We start from the raw sequence: 19,404 nt of genomic DNA on the forward strand, positions 1-19,404 counted from the left end.
CCACTAGAAACTGGTGCTGGTGGTTTATTACCAACCCCACCCATTTCTGTCTTTTGCAATAGTCTTTGTGAGTGGTGATTGTATTTCTAGAAGTAGAATGACAGAGAGATTCCCAAAGGCAAACACAGAGTGTGGTGTACACTCAAGTTCAGACGCTAGGGGCTGGGAGCTGAGAGAGAGAGAGAGAGAGAGAGAGAGAGAGAGAGAGAGAAGAGGGAGAGAGACAGGGAGGGAGGAAAGGGAGGGCGAGAGGGAGGAGAGAGAACAACAGAACAGTCAGCTGGAGAGGAGGGAGGAGGGGGGAGGAGACGGTCGATTTTTAGATTTTTTAACTCAAGTAATTTTGGGGGGGTTCTCCCCACCCCAATTCCTTGCCCCCCATTCTGGCACCTCCTTTCCCACCGTTCACTGAAGTGCCTTTTTGCAGTCCAGGATCAACGGACCGCTGAGTTTGAGCAGCCTGGTCTGACATGATGTACCTCTGGGTGAGTACAGTGCTGTGGGCGAGGGCTTGCACTTGCACATATAAGGAGTGGAAAGCTTGAGGTTTTGCTCCTGCACAGATGGCCTTCCCCACAGGGCACAGACTGCCATATCCCCTTCTTCACACAGGTGTCAGGTTTTTAAAACCTAGCAGTGCTTGTGACATTGGTGTTTTGTTTTGCTTTTAAATGTTGTTTATCTCGTTAGACTTAGGTGAGAGGGCTGAGCTCCCAGAGCAGTGCCATCCCCTGGGCTTGGTGTAGGTTTGGAGAAGGCAGGTGGGCAGGTGAAAGGAGCGATGGCTTCAGCAACGGCAGTCTTCCTGGTGGATCAGGATTGACTTGGATTATGTTTGGGGGGCACTGACCTTGATAATCAAGCCATGTCTTCAGATATTGAGAACCAATAGGTGGCATGATCCTTAATTAGGAATAAGTTTTTGTTAAGTTTTTATGTAATAATTTTAATGTCCTTCACAATAGTCTTATGAAATGGGTCACTGTTATTAATAAAATTGTTCGAGGAAAGTAATTAAGTCACAGAGTCACTTGCCCATGGTTAGAAATCAAGTCTAAAGGATCTAGAATATTAATTAATAAGCAAACATTACAAAGCATTTTATATTTGCCAGGAATTTAATATGTACCTTGCATTATTTTGATTTACTGTTAACTGTGTCATTGTGATTTGGGATAGAGGAAAAATACCGGGATTGGAGAGATTTGTAAATTATGAACGGTGGTAGCTTTTAGGAGAATGTCAGGGAAATGAAAACAGAACTACCCTGACCCCTCCTCATTTTTAGTTGCAAAAACAAGAACATCTATAGTCCCTTGCAAAGATGGCTGTGCTACTCTCTTGAGTAGACAGCTGTTGTGCGTTGCTAAGGGAGCCTGCGAGATGGGATGCCCTTGGCTACTAGCCAACTTTTGAAAGTTTCATTTTGCCCTTTGCCCTTCAGCCCAGATGTCTGGAATTGCAGGAACCTACTTGGCTCAGACAGGCTAAATTTATAAATATCAGAAAGCAAACTTTTAACCAGGTTTGTGGGGACAGAGCATGACCACGGGGCGGGGAGGGGTGCAGCGTGTATTTGTGTGTCTGTGTATCTGTATGCGTGCGTCAGGAGGTGCTTCTTTTCCTGCTTCTTCCTTCACATGACCTTGGAATGTAAATTCCTCCCCTCTATTGATTTATTTTTGTAGTGCTCTATTTATGAGAACTCAAAGAACTGTTCTGACACACCAGTGTGTGTTGAGTAGTTTTCACCTGCCTGGTGGTTGGGATTGAACAGCACTGTTCAATCCATAAGGATAGGTTATTCTGTCTTTTGATTGTTTGGAAGAGGAGTTATAAAAGGAAGTAATTTGAATTAATCTCATTTCCACTCACTTATGTTTGATGAAAGCAGACAGTGGCAGTCTCCTTAGTTATTTCCTTTGTGTGCCTCTTATTTATATATTTGTCTCAATCCTCTTATTAGCCCCAGAACAGAGCTTCCCAACCAGTTTGCTGCATATAGGATTAAGATGCATATATGCCAAGACAACTATTCCCCACAACCTCAGAGCAGCCAATCAGGTGGGGCTTGGGATTCTCCCTGTTACATTGACTGTGCACATCCTCATTTGCCACTGTATACCATAAAAATATTACCATTTTTCTATGTGTGCTACACCTGAAAATTTGGGTAGCATCGTGTACAGGAGAGAAGAAGCTCTGTCTCCTTATTATCTGCATCCTCTAGCCCAGCGCCCCAAACATTTGTTGAATCCCACAAAGATGTCCAGAAGAGCAATAGCTGCTTAACTCTGAGATTCAGAGAGGAAATGTAGGTGGTCAAGCATTTGGTCAGAGTCTCTGAGGAGCAGTTCAGAGACAACTTACAGGATTAGAAATAGAAGATCTCTCTCTGGTCCAGATCTAGCCAGGACCAATCTAGGTTGAGCTGGGACCAAGCCATGTAACTTTGGGCAGTCATTTAACTATTCTGGGCTTTGTTTTCCACATTCACATGGTAACAGGATTAAACTGAACCCCTTCTATTCCTGAAATCTTGAGAAGTGAGTTTTATATAGCTATAAGTATGTATACCATGCCCAGTGTGTGAGGATGCGTAGGTTCTGGTGAATATAAGCCATGAAGCAGCACCACCACCATTGTCTGCTTGGTTTGATACTAGCAGTGAGTCAAAGGTACTGTTTCTGAGCATTCTAGGAAAGTCACTCAACTGTTCAGTTGTCCATATTCTTAGTGTGTGAGCTTTTGTGGAACCTGTGGCTCTGAAGAGTAAAAGTTACAGCTTACCCCAGGGAGAGTCGTTGTGTAGTTAGATGTGACACATTAGCCTCCTCCTTTGTGTCTGGAAGACTGAGATAGGATGCTGTCTTTGACTTATGCTGTCTCTGACTTTGTCTATGCCTCTCTCTGCCAGATCTTTCCTGTTGAGTTGGTCCTCCTTTTTGGTGAATTTGGTAGTATCAGTGGGCAGCATAGTGCATTGTGAAGAGTATGGGCATTTAAACTTCACTAAATCTTGCTGTTTCCAGTTGTGTAGCTGCAACAAGTTTCTTGACCTCTCTGAACCTCACTTTCTTCATTTGTTATATAGGGAAATTAATAACCTACGTTATGAGATCATTTTGAAGATTTGAGATAACCTACAAAATATGTTTAACATAGTGTGTGGCACACAGTGGATGCTTTTCACTTACCTAGTGCAAGTCAATCTTTTGCTTTTGACATTTACAGACGGTTTGCAAATGATGGATCTATCTCATTGAGGATATCTTTGCATTCTCATAGGGATAACTTTGATAAACACTAACTAGTTTTATGTGAAGTGTTTCCCCCCCTTATGTTTTAAGTATTCCTCATTAAGGTCGCCTTTTGATGGAGAATAACTCATGGCTTGTTCTAAACTTCATAATTTTTTGGAGGGGTTGCATTGTTATTGAGCATTCATTATGTCATCTATTTTCCTTGTCTCTTCATCATCCAAAACAGGGAGAGAAAGAGACAGACAGACACATAGACATGATTCCTGTAGTGAGGGAGCTTACTTGTTTGATGATTATATAATTTATATCCAGTAAACAAAATCTCATTCCACTTAAGTTCTCAGGAGGCAGGATGTGAACTGATCTTAGCTAGGCTGGCACCAGGCTTTCTCTTACTCATATCCTATATGGATGAACTTCAGGATCACATTACAAACTATTGTTTTGTCATAGATCAATTCCATTTTCTAAATAAATCAGTTCAGCTAGTATTTAATGAATGCCTATAATGAGTAGAACCAGCTGTTGCAAATACAAAGATGATTAATGACATCTGATGTCCTTAAAGAATTTGTGACATGGTGGTAATGTGTGTATGCAGATAATAATGATTTTTGTATGAAGCTATTCTATTAAGAAAGTGTTTTTATATGTTATCTTATTTTATCCTCACACCATCGCCAAGTTGTGTCATTATTGTGTTGGGCAAGTGAGGAAGGAGATGGGACGAGCATGTGACAATTAATAAATGGCAGCCCTGGAAACCCAGTCCCATCTTTCTAAAAATTATGGCTTTTACTTCTTTCACACTCTCTTCTTTTGGGAGAAGCTGATGTCATTGATATATTACAAAAATTTATTTTATTTATTCATTTTTATTTTAAACTGTCTGAATAAGTTAGACATATACCCACATAGTCTTCACCTCCCCTCTCTGGAGTTAGCTGTTATCTTCATTTTATAGATGAGAAAGCAGAAACTTGAGTAACTTGCTAAAGTCATGTAATTTAGCACTGGCAGCGTTAGTATTTGAACTCTGGTTCGTCTGGCTCTGAAGCTTATTACACCATACATAACCTTTTCTCTTACTTGTTCGGGAGTTTCCAGTCTTTCACTGCTGCCATAGAGCATGATACGATACAGGGATAGAGTGGGGAAATGAAAAGAAGGAAACCGGAATTCTGTTTGAATCACCACTAGTTACCTGACACATGTTACTAGATTGTATATACTTTTATTTTTCAGGTGGTGAAAAGGATGCAGTAGTTCTTGAGAACATTTGTGGAATAATCCTTAGAATATGGTATCAGCCATTTTAGAGTAAAGTAACAACCAATGGCTTTATCGTAAAACTTGGAAATCGTGGACTATGAGCCAGAGGCAGTTTTTGTTCTCACTTGTGCCACTTATCAGTGTATAACCTTTTTGAACATTTGTTAGCTATTATCTTCACTTTCTAATCTTTAAAATGAGATTAACTGGTGATTTAGATGAGTATGAAAGATCTTTTGAAGCCATTTTGTGCTAAGCAAATATAAGGTAATAACAACAATAGCACCTTTTAATTCAGATTCCAGTCAGGTTACTCTTTTAGTGCTCACTTTTTGTTACTATTTTGCTATTCTAATTGTTTTCCATGATCAGAGAACTAAACAGTAGTAAATCAGGTTATCACAAATCGTAGAAATCCTTCGGTTCAGATAACACTTAAGGCCAGAAACTATAAGTGGGAACTTGGCAGTGAAAAGCCATTAAAGGATTTTAAGTAGGATTAGGAGTAGGGTGAGTTAGAGGTTATAATTAGATTGAGGGTTTTGTTTTTATTTTTGTTTTTTGTTTTTTAAAGCTGTCTACACAGATTAGGGGAGAATAAAAATACAGAGAGAAATTAGGTGATTGCTGTGTAACATCTCAGTGACAGGGAATGGTGGTGATAAGGTAGCCGCAAAGCAGAACTGAATGAGACGTCTTCATGAGGTGAAGTGAGAGGCGGTTGTCTTGATTTGGAAGAGGAGGGAAAATGAAGAGAATCATGGATTTGATTTTGGATTTGGCATTTTTGGGGTAACTGTGAGATGTTAAAGAGGAGATATTCTTTAGATAGCTGCCTACCTGGTTCTGGAAATAACAAGTAAAGGTAAAGACTTAAACTATGGAAATTTGAGAAAACTTGCATGCAGTGGATATTGAAGCCATGGAGAATGAGAATGGCCTAGGGAGGCAATATGGAGCAAGAAGAGAAGTTAATGCCTGTGAGAGAAGTATGAACCCACAAAGGAAGCAGGGAATAAGATTCTAGAAAACTTGTTCTTTAGGAGAAAAACCAGGTCACTAGGAAGTCAAGGTAAGAGAATGTGGCAAAAAGAGAACTGAAAGTGTCCATGGGTTTAGTAATGTGGCAGTCACTGTGATGTTAGCAAGGGTTATTTTGGTGGAATAATGAGGACAGAAGCCTGCATGGAGTCAGTTGAGTAGTTCATGGGAGAGGCAAGGAAATGGAGATAAAAATAGTTAGTATAGATAATTGTTGGAAAATTTTGACTCTGGTGAATATAGAGGATACCTAGATGTGGCATGAAGAAGCTTTGTTTTATTTTGAATAAAAGAGATGGGATGGGGGTGTAGGTCAGTGATAGGAAGTGTGCTTAGCATATGTAAGGCCCTGGGTTCACTCCCCAGCACTGCAGAATGAATGAATGAGACTTGATCATATTTGAAAGTTAATTGAATAAATCATTTTTAGTAAACAGTATATATGAAAGAAGGGCTAATTGCTTCTGCTTTGAGAAAATGGGCTGGGCTTTAGGAGTAGGGTGAGAGCTCCCATTTTAACAGGAGGCAAAGCAGATGCAGGTCAGAAAAGCTAGCAGCATCTAAAAGTTCTAAGAGGTCTGTACAGTAGAGGTAGACAGGCAAGATGGATTGAGGGGTAGAAAGGGAGGGGCACTGATTTTTCTAAAAAGGAATAGATTGGTGAAACAGTATATACACATATACATATAGAGCCATATATAATGTAACTCCATGTGGCTTATATGCATGGGATGAGTGGAATAGGGGTGGTAAAAAAAATTATAGAAGTGCCAAGCATGTCTATAATCCTCGCTACTCAGGAGGACGAGACAGGAGGATCCCAAGTATGAGTCCAGCCTGGGCAATTCAGTAAGATCCTGGCTCAAAAGAAAGTAAAATTAGAAAGGGCTGAAGATGTAGTTCAGTGGTAGAGCATTTGCCTAGCATGTGCGAAGCCCTGGGTTCTGTCCCTGCATGACCAGAGAGAGAGAGTGAGAGAGAGAGAGACAGAGACAGACAGACATACAGAGACAGAGGCATAGGTTAGATTATTTTAGATTGTCTAAAAGATGTAAAATTTTTTTTTATTCCACTTAGGGACCATTGATAGATTTTAAACAAGGTCAAGTATGATCAGATTTGAATATTAGAGAGATAGCAAGAGGCTTCCTTTATTGTTGCAGAATTTATATTTATACTTTGAATCAAATTGGTTTAATAAATAATTTAAAAGCTCAGAAAACTGTATGGGTCTAAACAAGTTATTAATAATATGAGACTGATGCAGTTAGTGCATATTTATTGAGACTCCTATGTACTGATCGTCTCCTGAGGAGTGGTGAAAGAGTAGTGAACAAGACAGAGTCCTTTCCCATAGAGTGAGTTTGTTTGTTTTATACGAATGGTAAACGTGAACAAAATAGCTCCAAGAACTGGTAAAGGCTGTAGAGAAGACAAGGTAATATGCCTCTGAGTGGTTTAGAAAAGAAGACTAAATGGTAAGAGACACATCTTGTCACAATGTGGAATGCAGTACAGGCAGAAGTAGTAGCAAACGCAGTGTCCATGGGTAGGAATGAGTCTGGACAGAAAGAAGGATGTTGTGGTTCAAGTGTGGAGAACAAAAGAATGGTAGGATGATAAGGATGGAGAGGTGGGCAAAGCCAGGTCATTCCCCATGGTGGAGATCTGAATTTTGTTCTGGTTAAACCAGGAAGGTATTGGGAGCTTACAAGGGGGAGGTGACTTATGTAGGCAGAGCAATAAGTGAGGTCAGGAGGCTATTGCTGTCATCTAAAGAGTCTGGAGGGCAGCTTTTGCTAGGACAAAATAAGATGGCTTGGGTGAGAGTTAAAATTAAAGAGGAATCTGAGTTATTCAGCTTTTGATTTGAGAAATATGGATGGAGGGGCCATTTCATTACAACAGAAGAGATAACAGACACAAAAAGCAATTTGTGTGGCTTGGATTTGATAAGTTTGACTTCTGTCTAAATGGAGTGGCCATTTGATATGAATCTGGTACTCAGAAGAGAGATATGAGTTGTGGGTTGAGGTTCATTAGTGATATTTAAAGCTTGAGAATTAAATGTAACTAGAGAATATGCTGAGATCAAAGCCCTGAGTCATTTCAGTAGAGGTCCGAAGGTTACTGAGAAGAATTGGGTGGGGTAGGAAGAAAACTAGGCAGTTTTGCTCTGGAGAAGAAAGTGCTGCTGGGTTTGGATAATTTAAAACAAGTAATAGGCCATTGGCCTTGGTTTTATGTTAGTCATTGGTAAACTTGGTAAGAGCCATTTCATTTGGGGTGATGGAAATTAGCCTCGGAATGGATTGAGCTGTTATTTGGTAGGTGAGGACGTTGAGACAGTGAATATTGTGGAGCAGAGACCTGAACTGGGGCAGTAACTAGAGGGGAATTGTAGGCTCAAGGATGGACTTTTAAAAGATAGGTGTAAGGCAAGATCCAAGTAGAGAGGAAGAAATAAAGAGTGCTGGGAAGAAAGAGGCTAATTATGGGTGCCAATTTGTTATATCCAACTTAGAGAAGAGGGATTGGCCTTAAGATGAGATGCACTTTTTCTTTTTAAGAAGAAAGGGAGAGAGTGTATGGGTTTAGAGTCAGGTAGCATGGTGACATTGGCTTCGGGTAGATGAGGGTGTCCTTTGATCATATCTGCTTTCGCTGTGACATGTAAGGGGTATATAGTTGAAAGCAGAAGTGTAGGGAGTGGAGAAGCATTGCAGATTTGAGGAAAGAGGAAGGGTGCGAACAGTGAGGAGTGAATTTACTAGTGGTAGAGTAGGCTTGAGCTTTGTGGTTAGAAAAACCACACTCATATTCTTGTGAATGGTAGCAGGTCAGTTGTGTGTTTTTAATCCCACAATCTTGTGTTGTTTAGATGCAAGAGAGATAACCAGAGGTTTTTCCAGATAAGTTAGACTAAGGCAAAAGGGGACTAGGGGATTAAGACTTTTGGACAGGACCAGCTGTGGTTCTGAGTCATCAAATCTAACCTGGCTTGGAATTAAGAAGGAGCTCCAGGGGCCGGGGAGATAAAACAATGCTGAAATCAGTTTGGTGACTGGGAGCTTCAGGAAGGAGGTTGGAGAATTGCTAGTAGGAAAACTATTAGCGCAGGCAAACTCTTGATGTGGTAATAGAATGCTTGAAATTCTTGAAAGTTTTGGAGGTGTGACAGTGTTAGGTTGTGATGCTAGGTGGGTGGCTGAGGTGAAGTGGTGAGGAAATACACTCGGTGCTGAAGACATTAAAAAGAAGACCTTGGAGGCCAAAGTTTTGGTTAAGGTGATGCTGGCTTCTGCTTTTACTGCAGAAGCAACCGAATTGTCAAGTTTCCTTTAGAGGGAAAAAGGCAGGAAGCATCATCGAGAGGGCAAGTCTACAGAGGGAGTTTGCTGAGGTGAGCCTGTGACTTCCAGGGTTTGGGAGGACAGGGAAGGGCAGGCGATGGCATCAGAACAGACATGCTGACCCGCATGGGTGAGCCATCTCAAAAGCTTGACTTCTGATGATGCTTGAGGTGAATGAAGATGGGAACCAGGATGGAGTTGTTCTGGAATTCTCTTGGAAAAACTGGGAACTATCTTAAGCTATCTTAAAGATAGTGCAGTAGTTTCAGACTTAGTAGTGCATTAGAATGCAGATTTCACACAAAGCACTGTGTGAAATGCTGGATTCGTTAGGTCTGGGCAGGCCCAGGAGTTGACAGTTCTGTTAAGTTCCCAGTTGCTGCTGCTGGTCCAGATAGCACACTTTGAAAACCATCGATCTAGAGAAATAGCGGTGGCTTGTAGGTGGCAACTAACAACAGCTGAGAATTGTAGGTCCAGATGATGCATGCCTGGGTGATGGGCAACGATTCTCTTGGGACAGCCTTGTCTGGCATCTCTCTGACTTCAGCAGTTTAAGGAGGAAATGAGTAATGATGATTTTTTTTTGAGGGATAGTGATTTCTAAGTGATTTATGTTGTTTATCAGCAAACATTTATTGAATATTTCTTTATACATCAACATGAGACTGCCAACAGCTATAAATTATTCTTTCTCAAGGACAGTGGAGTAAAAGGACAGAGGGTCAATAGATCAATAACTATACATTGTAGCAAAGACTCATTGCCAATCAGTAAGTGGTGTGGGCAGCTGTCCACAGAAGTTCAGAAAAACAGGCGTGTGCAGAAGACAGGGTCGTCTGGGGAAGGTGTCTGAGGCAGAGAGGCTGGAGCACAGGTCTGGCAGGACTAAGTGGAGGCCAGCTGGCACAGCAGAGCAGATGCAGGTGTGGAGAGTAGCGTGAAACTGGCCACTTCTCGAAAGTCCCACGGCAGTCATCCTGTCCCAAGTCACTGCTGTCTCTTGTCTGTGTTATTAATTTTAATACTAGCCTCACTGCTTCTGTTCTTTTTTCCCCATTCCTCTTCCTAAAGTTTCTTTTCAACACAGCAGCCAAAGTGATCCTTTAAAATCACCTTACACTGCTCCTCTGCCCGAAACACCCCAGTGGCTTCAGTTCTCACGCAGCACACCCAGCCTGATGCTGCATTGGCCCCTGTGGCCCTACCCGGTTTGCTCTCCCACTGTTGCCCCACTGAGTCTTCCACCTCATTTCCTTCCCTGCTCCTTCTCTGTCCACTCCACTGGTACCATACCAACCTTCTGGTCATTATTTGAACCCTTTTCTCAGGGCTGTAGCTCTTTCTTACCCGTTCCACTGCTCTTCCCCCAGAGCGCTGCATGACTTCTGTTTTGTTTACATGAGATCTGTACTCAGATGTTATGCTTAAAGGAATTATCTATATAAAGATAATTCACACCTCTTGGTTCATCTCCTTTCACCCATTTTTACTTTTCTCCATAGCAACCACCACCATCTTACAATGCTATATATTTGTTATGGCTTTTCTTCCTTCATGAAAGCACTGGTAGATGTTCTGTGCCTAAAAAGGTGCCTGAAACATAATGGCACTGACTGGACACCTGTCGAGTGAAAAGAAGGGAAGACAGAATAATGAAGAGACCCTTGTCATGTGAAGAGAGAGGAATGAAAAAGACGGCTTGTTGGATAACTTGGAGGATCTTGAATCCTACTCAGTCGGTCACTGTTCCATAGAGGATAAGGGTTCGTGAAAGTTTGTCAACCTTCTTTAAACACTGCTTTGTAATTTGGTTCTGTGGAAAGGATAGTTGGGAGAGAGACTCGAATACAGAGATCAGTTACTATTGTAGTTGTTCAAGTATAAGGTAAAAAGACTTTGGGTCAAAGTTTGGCAGTGAGGATAAAGTTTTTAGTTAGAAGATGAATGTCTTACATATTAATGCTAAAAGGTGGTAGACTTCCAGTTCAATAAGAAAGCTGCCTTTATGATTTATTTTAATATGGCGTTTAACCTTGAACATTTTGTCATGTTTCAAATCAGAATATGGAATTTTGTTGTAAAACTTATAAAGGATAAATTTGGAACAAAGTAGACATACTAATTGACAAGGAGGGAAGGTGGGGGTTGTACCACTCTCAGGATACGTTTCCTTAGGCCCTTTTTCCAACAGAAAAAAAGCACATTTTAAGAATTGTAGTCTTCCTTTTTACTAACTCTCTTTTTTTCCTTCTTGGTTCTGGAAATATGGATTGCTTTTAAAACTTGACTAGTTAAAAAGCATTGCATTCCCTTTTAGAAGTGACAGCCTTCTCTGAATGTGAGTATGCTGCTCCTCTTCAAGAATATTTTCTCAGCATCTTGCACTTGTGTTAATGAGGGGAAACACATTAGCTGTCTTACAAGGCCAGCATGGAGGAAGCAGCCCACAAGCCCTGGCTGAAGGTTGAGACTGTGGGTGGCACCATTGTGAGTAGCAGAGGCTCCACCTGGAAATGGGTGAGTCCACGGTCTGAAACCTATAGGTTTTATACTTTCTTGTTTATTAACTTCTGTAGTGTTTTATGTGATTTTGTGAGTCTAAACCATTAATTAAGGATTAATGAAATCTAGACCTAGCCTTAGTTCTTTAAAGTAAATAACTGTCATATTATTTCCTCTAAGGATAAGATCGACCCTTCAGTCTCTAAAAGTTTTAGCAAGATTCCTATATTCCTGAAAATCAGAAATAACTAATTATGGCTTCATTGTCTACTACACCATATGCTGGTTATAGCTCTGTCCCCAGCTCAGTCCTTCATCTGTTGGGTGATTATGTATAGGTCACGTGGTCTTTGTGTCCTTGTATCGTCTGTAAAACAGGCATGGATACTTCCTAGCAGCATTTTGTTAAATGCTGTTCCTCAGGAAAACTGACATCTAAGTAAAAATATTGTTAATGATTTATTCTGTTTAAAATGATTTATTCTGTAAAAAGCATCATGATGGGGGCTGGGAGTGTGGCTTAAGTGGTAACGTGCTCTCCTGGCATGTGCAGGGCACTGGGTTCGATCCTCAGCACCATATAAAAATAAAATAAAGATGTTGTGTTCACCGAAAAACTAGAAAATAAATATTTTTTTAAAATAAAGCATCATGATGATTTTGAGTTCAGATTAGACTGAAAGTCTCACTAAACAGTACAGTAGGTGGCAAACATTGTGGGGGGAAGGTACATGTTTGGGGGAGCATGTTGCCTCTGCTTTATTTCATTATTTGTAGTTGTTTATTTTTATCTTATTTTCTTCCATTAAAAATAAGTTTCCAGGATTTGTTGAAATCAAAAGCATTTTTTTTCATGTTGCTCTTTGTTTGTGGCTAGCATCTTCTATCAGAGAAAATTTCAAGACAGTTAAAGACAGTTAAGATTGGAAGGGAGAAGAGAACAGAAATTATCAGATGTCTCCTTTGCATGAGGCTCTGGGTCAGGTGCTTTCCCAGCAATTGTCTTATTTCATGTTCAAATGGGGAATCAAGGTTCAAACTCAGCAGTTGTGTTCCAGAGTCAGTTCTCTAAACCACTAGACTATGATGCTTCCAGCTGGTCTGTGATAGACAACATCTAAGATATTCTCCAGTGACCCCCAACCTTTTCTTGCTCAGATCCTTATGTAATTAATTCCTTTTCCTGGAGTGTAGACTAGGCCTAGTGGTTCACTTTGAATGAATAGAATATGGTAGAAGTGATGAGATGTCACTTCCAAGATTGGTTTACCAAGAGACTGTAGCTTTGACCTTGAGTACTCACCCTTCTTGTTCTCTCTTAGAGCTTTTATACTGGGAGGAGCAAACTGCCATGCCATGAGTAGCCCTTTGGAAAGACCCACATGGCAAGGAGCTGATGGGCAGGGCCAACAGCCAGTGAAGACCTGTGGCCTGCCAGCAGCCCAGTGAGTGAGCCTGGCATTGGGTCCTTGTCAGCTGAGCCTTGATGACTGCAGCCTGGTGAGGCACCCTGAGCTAGAGGCCTCCAGCTAACCCAGTGGATTTCTCATCCACATGAGCTGTGAGATAAGGGTTGTTTTACGCTGCTATATTTGGGAGATATTTGTTACACAGAAATAAAAAACTACAAATTTTGATACCAAGAGTAGGGTGCTTTATACCACAAATTTAAACTTTGGAATGGGGCAGTAGACTTTGAGGAGAGTATTCTTGAGGATCAGAATACCTTAAAATGTCTTAGAAAAAGATTTGGATCTTTTTATATTTTGAGACAGGGTTTTGCTATGTTGCTTAGGGCCTTGCTAAATTGCTGAGACTGGCTTTGAATTTGCAGTCCTCCTGCCTCAGCCTCCTGAGCCGCTGGCATTACAGGCGTGCACCACCACGCCTGGCTAATATTGGGTCTTTGCGGGGGTTGCCTCAAAGGAGTTTAAGGAAAGAAATGGAAGAAAGGGGGTCTTTGTTATGTAGTGGTAGAAAGTTTAACAACACTCATTCATAGTTATGTGGGAAGCAGAAAATGCATTGGGAACTAGCTAAGTAGAATCCCAGCAAAACATCACAAACACCCCAGGCTGCTTGTCAAACACAAGAAGAGCCAGAATTGAAAGTTTTTGAAAATTCTCAGCCTTTCTGGATGGGAATTGATGGTAAAATTAAGACATGGGTTCCTAGCAAAGATCAGTTCAAGGGCACTGCCAAGAGAACAGTGGTCCAAAGATCAAACCCTGAGGATGACTGTAAAACCTTTTGGCAAGATCTCAGGAAAACCAAAGGTGGTGTCTTAGGGTACCGTCTAGTTATAAAAGACTCTGAGAGCTAGGCCTGGTGGCGCATACCTGTAATCCCAGCTATGCAGAAGGCTGAGGCAAAAGGGTTGCAAGTTCAAGGCCAGCCTCTGCAACTTCTCAAAATAAAAAATGAAAGGGCTGGGGGTGTATCTCAGTGGAAGAGTGCTCCTCAGTTCCATTCCCAGTACCACAAAAAAGAAAAAGGCCTCTCAGTCAAACAGGGCTTTTCACTATTTTAACAGTTGCCTCAGGAAAGGAAGGGCTTATCTCGAAGGTATTTGTGGAGATAGCCTTTAGTTTAATACAGAGAGATTCAAGGATACCCCTTGTAGCTGGGATTGAACAGGAAGAGAAGATTGAACAAGATGAGAAGAGGCTGTTGGACACCCATAAGATTCTGCAGCAGGAAACAGGCTGAGAAAACTCCTCAGCTGCTGACACATGCTGCCTTTCATTTAAAGGGATGGTGACTCTGAGGTTGAATGCTGGAGCTGGGAGTCATGGAGAGCTGTTCTCCCAACCTTGGGGCCTAGTGGAGGAACTTCTAACTTTCAGAATCATTGGGGACCAGTGACTCCTTTGTGCCTTCCATTCCCTGTCCCCAAAGTGATACCATTTGACGATTACAAGAGATTTCAGAGAACAGAACCATGAGGGTAAGTGTGAAAGGTGCCCTCAAACCATGATGCCATCTAGGCCAGACTCCCAGGATGCCACAGCTGCTCTTCAGTCATCCTCCTCTGTGCCGTTGGTTTCTTATAGATTCCAGAGAATCTGAAGCACCGAGGAAGGATCTCCTACCTCCAGCCGTCGGTGTCAACTCCCTGCCCCTAGAAAGCAATCACATTTCTGTATAAATTGCCTCTCCAGTCGCGTACTGGGCCCTCTCTGCCAGTCTGTTTAGGACATGGACCCAGGAGTTCTCTCTCCTCTCTCTGGGGTCACTGAGTTTCCTCTCTTTATTGGATTAGTCCCATCATCATATGGTTATATTCTTCTTTAATGTTTTTTTCTTTGCCGTGCTGGAGACTGAACTGCAAGGCAAGCACTCTACCAACTGAGCTGTATCCCCAGCCCCTTCTTTCATCACTTTTCTTCCAGCTATTCTGAATTTTTCTTCCTTTAGAGCAAAATTCAGTAGGGTTGTTTATACTTGATTACACCAGCTCTTCTCTTCTCATTCCTTCTTAAACCCATACAGTCAGGTTTTTATTGTCACTATTTCACTGAAATGGCTCTTATCATGGCTACCAGTAATATCCACACTGCTAAATGTAGCAGTCAGGTCTCAGCCCTGTTTTTACCTGATCCATCTATAGAGGTTCCACCCTCCGCTCCCACCCAGATGTTCTGTTAGATACTTGAGTTTGTTGATGTTCTTCCTACCTCATTGGAAGTTTTTCCTCCTCAGTTTTAGAGTTATAATACTCTGGACCAAGTCCTTGGACCTTTTTTCTTGATTCTCTTTCATTCAGTGATTTTATCCATTTTCATACCTTTAACTAGGAAAAACAGATAAAAATATTTATCATTAGAATCCAGTGGACCCTTTTGAATTTCTTAAATTACTCAGTCTTCTTATGACTTATTTAAGAAATTAGAATAAAGGGATAGTGAAAAACAATTTTATTAGAAATGAGAAAGACATTTTATAAAACTACTTTCATATCACCCTTACATGACTGAAAAATCACATGTGAATGCTGCTCATGTTTTTTTTTTTTTAGAGAGAGAGAGAGAATTTTTAATATTTATTTTTTTAGTTTTCGACAGACATAACGTCTTTGTTTGTATGTGGTGCTGAGGATCGAACCTGGGCCACACGCATGCCAGGCGAGCGCGCTACCGCTTGAGCCACATCCCCAGCCCCATGTTTTGTTTTGTTAGAGAACCAGGGATGGAACCCAGGGCTTTGCACCTGCTAGGCAAGCATGCTATCAGTGAGCTATACCCCCACTTTTTTTTTTTTTTAATCTTTTTTGCAACACTGAATGTTTTCTCTTTGTATCAGTATCCTGTCTTCTTATTCCTTTTCCCTGAGATCTATGCTTACCGTTGAGAGGGTAGACATTCTCTTTCTAGTGTTCTGTATTTATTCCTGAAAATTCATTTCCTAGCTTTGTGGGGAACTGTCTTATTATTGATGTTTTTCCCCAAATGGAAGCATTAGCTGTACTTTTATCAATCGTGTTGTAGAATATCTCATGGGCTATTGCGCTAGTCATCTTGTCATCACTGTGACCAAAATACCTGACAAGGACAACTTAGAGGAGGAAAGTTTATTTTGGCTCATGGTTTCAGAGGTTTCACACGATGGCTGGCCAGCCAGCTCTATTACTCTGAGCCTTAGATGTGACAGAACATCATGGGGGAAGGGTATGGCAGAGGAAAACTGCTCAACTCATGGCATCTGGGAAGCAAAGAGAGTGCTCCTCAGAACAGGGCGAGGGGCAAGAAACGGCCCTTCTAGAGCACACTCCCAGTGGCCTATTTCTTTTAACTAGGCCCCATCTCCTAGAATTTTTACTACCTCCAATAAATCCATTAGATTATTAATCCATCAGTGGATTAATTCACTGATGAGACCAGAGCTCTCATGATCCCATCACTTCCCCAAACCCCCTCTTTTTGCCATTGCTGCTTTGGGGAGCAAGCCTTCAAAACACAAGTCTTTGGAGGAACACTTCATATCCATCCACATCATTACAGCTGTCTTCCAGTTACTCTTTCAAAAATATAGATTCTGGCCATCTTATCAGTTTGTTTACCAGCTCCTTTAGTGTTGTATGAGTAGAAGATCACTTTAGATTGTTTTTTGTTTGATTGGTTGGTTTTTGTTTTGCTGTGGTGGAAATTGAATCCAGGGTCTCACACATATTGGTTGAGAAGTTTACCACTCAGCTATATCCACCTAGCCCTCAGTATTTTTTCTTAACAGGAGATTTTGGATCTGTTAATCTCAGAATACATTGAGCTGAGAAGATTATTAGTAGATTTTCCTAATTAGAATCATCAAGTCATTTTGAAATATGGTAATGTGTTTTTGATTTCTTCTTTTCTATTTGAAAAATCTAGAAGATTTTATTTCTTATGTCAGTACTTGTACAACCTTTGACCCTTTGTTCTTGTTCTTTTGTAGCTTTCTACCTGTCTAGATCTGAATCTGCCCAGTGTATGATATTTTCACTGACATACTACTCAAATTTTTTATTCTCTATTTTCCTGGTTTTAAAAGTGAGTATAGCAGAAAAGTCATCTTCCTTTTTAAATGCAGTTGGTTGCTTGTAAACCATCATGGCTATCTGGAACGTGTCCTTCTTATACATCTTGATTCCAGATTTAAATTTTATCTCCAGTGGCCTAGCTTATAATTACTCCTGGTTCTTACAGTTAAATAGTCTAAAATGCAATGTTTGAAGGTTTTAAAAAAACCTTTGGTGACACATAATTTTGTTGGAGAGGGGATGAATGTCTTTTTTGCTCCATAATTACAAAAAGTATCTATCTAGATAATTACAAAAAGTATCTGTCTAGATTTAAAACACTATTCAGAATGATCAGTCGAAAGAATTTTTTTCCATTTCTATATCATCAGTTTCCTTTATATGTATACCTTCCTTCAACATTGTGCACTTGCCAACCGTGTAAGTTTTGTCATAAATATTGTGAGATGAAGGAATATTGTCACATCTTTTTAGTGAAATAGGATCAAGTTTTTGTTGCAAAATAACGATGAAGAAATCCTTTCTGTTGAACTGAACGAGTATATCATATTTCCTTTTTGCTCTTAGAAATATATTGTTCAGGGCCTGGGGCTACGGCTCTGTGGTAGAGCGCCTGCCTCACAGGTGTGAGGCATCAGTTTCCATCCTCAGCACAAATAAAAATAAATAAATAAATGAAGATATTGTGTTCATCTAAAACTAAAAAAAAAAAAAGGAAAAAATAAAGAAATACATTGTTCACTTACTGATTCTTTTTTTTAATATATGTATTTTTTAGTTGTAGATGGACACAATACCTTTATTTTATTTATTTATTTTTATGTGGTGCTGAGGCTTGAACCCCATGCCTCACATGTGCAAGTCAAGTGCTCCACCACTGAGCCACAACCCCACCTGATTCTTAACTTTGAGAAAATGCATCTAAGGTAGGGTATCTAAGCAGTCATAGTCTTGAAACTTTTTTCATCAGATTCTGCCATCATCACTAGAGCTTAAGAGTCTTGTTATCTTTGCATTCATCTTTTGCTTCATCTGATAATTATTATGAATGTTTTCCTCAGTTAATTTTCTTCTCTTTGCCATCAAAAAGCCTGATCATAACTGTGTTTGCTGAAAACTAAGCAAACTGTAATGACAGTGTCTTCAGTCTTTTAAAATCCCTTTTTGAAAGACAATGCAATTTTTTGTACAATGCAATAAGAAAACTGAAGGATTATGTTTTAGTGATGATTTATCTCACTATTATATCACTAGGCCAAATGAATATATGCCATTGGTCTTCTGTTACATTATTTGAGTCTTTTCTCTTCTTTTTTTTTTTTTTTTCAAACATGGCTACAAATAGTTAATGAGTAACGGATGATGAAAAATCAGAATGTTTTAAGATACAGGAAAAATCAAATTCCTAAAATCTTATAATATTAGATTTATAACAAGGTCCAAGGAGCTCATATATTAATTGCAAGATAAAATGAGCTTCCCCCACCCCAAAGTAACTGCTATTTGGAATGTTTCAGAGAATGAACAAGTCATGAAATGTAAATTCTCACAGATTGAACTGCTTAAAAATAAATAAATAAACAAATAAATAAACAAGGCCCTGCACACTCTGATGGCCTACTGAGAGTTAAATACTGCTAATGACTCTCAAATGTATAGTTCTAGTTCAGCCTTCTCCACGGAAGCTTCTAACTGCCTACTCGACATTCCTGTATATAATAGTGACCTCAAATTTAAGGGGTCCACAGATGTACTCCTGCTGTCACTTGCCCTGCCCCATCCTCGGACATGCTCCACCCACTACTTTCCTTTTCTCAGAAATGACATCTTTCTGTAGCTTGGGCCAAAACACAACAACAAAAAAATGTAGTCATTCTGGACTCTTCTCTTTCCCCCATGCCAGTCCCATTAATTAGCAACTCCCTTGGGCTCCAACTTTGAAAAATAACCTAAATATGAGCCATTTTTACTAGCTCTGCTGCTTCTATTCTGGTTCAGTGTGCCGTCTTCTCTTGCCTGGATTATTGTTAAGTCTCCTACTTGGTTTCCCTGCCTCCACCATTGAATAATTTATTCTGATCACAGCATCTGACCTAATCCTTTTAAAATATAAATCTGTTCGTGCTCAAAATCTGCTGATGTTTCTCACTCAGAGGAAAAGCCAGTGTCTCTTCAAGGTCTGGTGAGGCTGGTTCTTTGTTCCTCTTTGACCCCCCCTCTTCCCCTCTGCTTCCCATTCCTCACTCTTGCCCAGTGGATTGGCCTTCTTGCTCTTCCTCACATCTGCCAGTCCTTTTGTGCTTATTTCTTCTGCCTGTAGTGCTCTTCTGCAGGTCCTTAGATCTTCCTCATTGCCTTTAAATTTCTGCCTAAATGTGACCTTTTCAGTAAAGCCTTTTAAAGCCATTCCATTTAAAATTCCCCATAGCACTCACCATCTTTTTTTTTTTTTTTT

At 40.4% G+C, this 19,404-nt stretch overlaps 1 protein-coding gene across 24 annotated transcripts in view; it reads left to right on the forward strand.

The window, feature by feature from the left end:
- Nucleotides 1-19,404, forward strand: part of Rbfox2 (RNA binding fox-1 homolog 2) — a 267,272-nt gene that overhangs the window by 125,120 nt on the left and 122,748 nt on the right. For 2 of the 24 annotated variants that reach the window (XM_071609542.1, XM_071609539.1), the window contains exon 1: nucleotides 267-485. The exons of 21 other annotated variants lie outside the window; for them this stretch is intronic. Coding sequence is in view for 1 of the 3 variants with exons in the window: in XM_071609539.1 (XP_071465640.1) it covers nucleotides 471-485 (15 nt within the window). In the remaining 2 variants the exon portion in view is untranslated. Of the gene's footprint in view, nucleotides 1-266; nucleotides 486-573; nucleotides 613-19,404 lie in introns of those variants that run through there. One more of the 24 variants, XM_071609546.1, reaches the window with a different exon arrangement.

Source organism: Marmota flaviventris, chromosome 3, assembly GCF_047511675.1.
Source record: "Marmota flaviventris isolate mMarFla1 chromosome 3, mMarFla1.hap1, whole genome shotgun sequence".
NCBI classification, from domain to species: domain Eukaryota; kingdom Metazoa; phylum Chordata; class Mammalia; order Rodentia; family Sciuridae; genus Marmota; species Marmota flaviventris.